At 41.2% G+C, this 3,830-nt stretch overlaps 2 protein-coding genes across 2 annotated transcripts; one reads left to right on the top strand and one right to left on the bottom strand.

Annotated features, from left to right (window-relative positions):
• Positions 1-558, top strand: PHALS_02902 (uncharacterized protein; the record flags this gene model as incomplete). The annotated part of the gene is made up of 1 exon (XM_024717365.1): positions 1-558. The coding sequence occupies one exon, from the start codon at positions 1-3 to the stop codon at positions 556-558; it is 558 nt and encodes a 185-aa protein (XP_024582871.1).
• A 2,328-nt stretch (positions 559-2,886) lies between these two features.
• On the bottom strand, positions 2,887-3,334 carry PHALS_02901 (uncharacterized protein; the record flags this gene model as incomplete). Its single annotated transcript, XM_024717364.1, has 4 exons — positions 2,887-3,033; positions 3,131-3,153; positions 3,218-3,240; positions 3,297-3,334. 4 exons carry the CDS (start codon positions 3,332-3,334, stop codon positions 2,887-2,889), a joined length of 231 nt encoding a protein of 76 aa, XP_024582870.1.
• Positions 3,335-3,830: the final 496 nt, after the last annotated feature.

The raw sequence follows: 3,830 nt of genomic DNA, 5'->3' as shown, positions 1-3,830 counted from the left end.
ATGAAGACTTCTACGATCGTAACAATGACAGCAACAGTTTTGTTTGGTACATCGGCAGCAGCTCAAAACGTTTCAACCACTGGATGTATGGAAGTGAGTGTTAAGGATGATGCCACCTACTGCATCCAGGGCCCGATTTGTAGTGGACCTGGCTTGAAACCTGCTGGCTCACAATGTCCTGTCAAAGGGGACATATCTTCGGCCGATTGTCATAGTTATCTACCCAGCTACTCAAGCACGGGAATTTGTCAGCTCCCTGTGGAATCCACATGTCAAGTCATCGAGACTGGCGTTTGGGGCTGTGTGCTCTCGTTCGACGTTAACACCACCAACGTAACAGATATTGCTGCTGATGACATTATCTTAAACTTAGTATCATTGTCCACAAAGCCGTCTTCCGAAACCACTTACATTGGCGAAACCATTTTCATCGCTTCTATCGCCGCTGGTGCCGCCTGTGTTGCAGCAGTTGTCGGCTTCGCACTGTATAAGCAGCATAAGAAAGCATCTGAGAATGTTGATGATATAACGAAATTTGTCGATGTTGTAACGCCATAATCAGATCCCGATGAGACGATTGTAGGACAATGTGTCGTATTTGTTGTCTGTATTGATAGGGTTTAAAATATATATTCCCATAACCATTATCTGTAAATTCAAAATTGAAAAGTGCTTTGAGAAAAAGTGTTGTCGACTGTCGAGACATTCTGCAATATGAAGTTCTACAAAAACATTCAAAGAAAAATTGTAGCGTAAAGTTTCAAACGACTTTGTCATCTATTAGACCCATATCATGAGAGGTCGAAGCGAAAGACCTTGTCTATGGCAGTAGAAAGTATGCGTTTTGAAACTTTCTGATCAAATACAATTAGCAGTGTAAGATTTTTCAGATTGTGGTTAAGTAACGGCGACATTATTTGAATTCTAATATTGCCTAGAGTACTCTTGTCTGCTTAGTCAACGAGACGGATGTCTCGAATATCTGAGTCAACCACATTCAAGCAGAGGGCGTCTGCATCATCACAAACAAACCTAATATATAAAAAAATATATGTTCTAACGGCTTTCGATATCTGCATCATCACGAATGAAATATATTCGGTGCTAATGTGAGCCGATCCTAAGCGACTCTGGGAAAGCAATATTGAGTAGTATACATCGCGCCTAATTTTTCTTTCGCGAGAATTCAGGTCTGGGCAGCCAGACTCTGTCCTCCAGGCTCGTAGGCGAATGCATGGTTTAAAGCTGCATATTGCTAATAGTGTTGATATCCTTCAAGCACATAGATATAAATGATTCTGGTCAAATGAGTCTAAGATTTGTGCGCTGCCAAAGCTACTACTTGTATGTAGCTAAGATAGACAGCAAACAGCATGAAGCAGACGACTGAGAGCTGTACCTCCCTCATTAAAAAAAAATACTCAGAAATAGTATGAGACCCCAAGCTATGATTTTAAAGCAGGCCTTTATGACTTCAAAGAGAGTGAGATAAGCAAGTTTAACGCATACGAAGAATGACATTTTACACTGTGAAGCGCAGCAATCTTGCTCCAAAGCTCTGTAGCTCTAAAGTCAAATGTCAAACCGAAAGAGATAATTTTCATTGCTTCCGTCAAGGAAAAACTGGCAGCAATCACGGTCGAGTTGAGTACCTTTTAAAGATATGTCTTCAGTATAGAATGTCCGATTTTTTGCGAGTGTAGCTTCTACGGTATTATATAATATTGAGTCTGTGATCACTTTAGTCGCGTGCGTAACTCCTTCTGCTTTCTGGTGGCTACACGCTAAAACTTCTACTCTGCAGAGTTTGAGAGATGATTATGAACGCAAGCGAGAGCATAATGCTAGTGTAAGGCTTAGGCTTCGAAGTTTCTAAAGGAGATACGCATTCTAAGTTGAACACTAAATAACATGCAGCAAAGCTAAGTAATACCAAGAATAGGATAAAGAACTCACCAGATTTGGCACTCATTTTAAAGGTCGATGCCGTTACGATATCAGACTGGCGTAACTACCGACTACCATAGCTACATATTCTTCGAAGTATTGCGTGCTGAATAGATAACAGAGTATCAAAAAGCTACATTCTAGCATCGCTAAACTAATGTCATGCACTTGCAACTCAAAATGCATGGTAACGAATGACACCGAGGCATTGGCGTCAAAAGTAAACAAATACCAATTGAAATGCCAGTAGTAAGCTATAATGGCGACCATGATAACCATAATGCTCATTTCATGCATAATGACCACAAGATAAATATGGCACCAGACATCCCCAGTCATCAAAACTAAGAATTCGTGCTTTCTTCAATGTAAGCAAGTTGCCTTTCCTTTTTCCTACGAAACCAGCAGTCAAGATCATCTCATTCTGCATTTTGCGTCAAAGGCAACAAATCAACTCAAACTTCGTATCCAAGAAAGAGTAAAAATGAAAGTCTCGGGAATTTTCAATCACAATATCATGGTGCTAGCCTTGTTTGCATCAGCTGTCACCTACAAAGCTGTTGACTCATCGCTATATACGAAATCGCACTACTGGCATAAGAAACTTAGTTGCTGGGCTATCAGTGTCGAGCACGATGCAACCTATTGCATTGACGGTCCAATCTGCAGTGGATATGGTCTGTATTCGACCGGATCGCTATGTCCCGTAAAAGGTGATGTAGCTATAGCTGATTGCCACCCAAGTCTCGTCAGCTACAAAAAGGACAAAAGCTGCGTGCTATCTGAAAATGCCACTTGTCAGGTAATCCACACCGGTGCTTGGGGCTGCGTCATTGATCACGATAGCAACCGTACGCATGGCCAAAAAAAATATGATTACAATAGCAGCAATGAACACATGTATGGTGCCAAGAATAAAACTTATAAAGGGTCTTGGTATCACGGTAACGGCAGTGCTGCAAGCAATGGAACAATTTGGATGGCGTCGGGCACAGAGGCAGTCTCTGCTGGCGGAACTTCAGCAGGTGTGATCGCTGTAATTGCCGCAGCAGCTGCTGTTATTGCAGCCATTGCGGGTGCGGCTATCTATCGTAAACACGCCGCTCAGGTACGTGAAGAAGAAGCAGAAAAAACGATGGTCGAAGTCGTGACGCCATGAGATAGCATAACTTTCGGAGATTACCTTTTTTATTACATTTATAAATCCTTAGCGTTTCCTCAGAATAATACATTTGTTGCATTAAACCATGACATAATTGGACTGATCAACCTTTTGGGTTCAAAGCGCCCATCCTACGAACGGAGTGTTAGGCAAATAGATCATTTATACTGTTTACTAGCCATCATACCAGGTAGCACCGATTTTGTCTTTTTTGAACTTGAACATAAATTTCCCATAGGTGACTCTGCCGTCCGCTACCAGAATGAGTCCAGCTCTTCCAAAGGTAATGATGGAACAGCGCTTTGTTGCTGTATATTTTTGAATTTATTTCCTAACAAATTAGAAAGGATATGAGGATGTCAGAAAGTGGTTAGGGGGATCTTTTTATGAACATATTGAAGCTTTCGATGACTATTTTGATCCCGACTACCAATATGAAATCACAACTAAATATTCTTCCAAAGTGTATTCTAGTCAAGAGCTATTTAAGTAATCTACTGAGCTATACTCATGCCTTAAGAGTCATCCTTAGTATGCCATAGAAAATTCGCAACGATTTCCTAGGCGCCTCGTCTTCTGCATATCTTGGCTTTCAAAAATAGTACCTTGCATTTGGCACATGATATTCAATCGCCTCGAAACAAGATTACCAATTGTCGTTCCAGCACCGCGATCCTATCGCGCAAGCGCTTTAAATAAGTTATTTAACAAAGCGCTATTC

Source organism: Plasmopara halstedii (genome assembly GCF_900000015.1).
Source record: "Plasmopara halstedii genome assembly, contig: Scaffold_2061, whole genome shotgun sequence".
Classification (NCBI taxonomy): Eukaryota; Oomycota; class Peronosporomycetes; order Peronosporales; family Peronosporaceae; genus Plasmopara; species Plasmopara halstedii.
The sequence above is the reverse complement of the archived record's forward strand: the minus strand, read 5'-3'. Positions and strand labels throughout refer to the sequence as shown.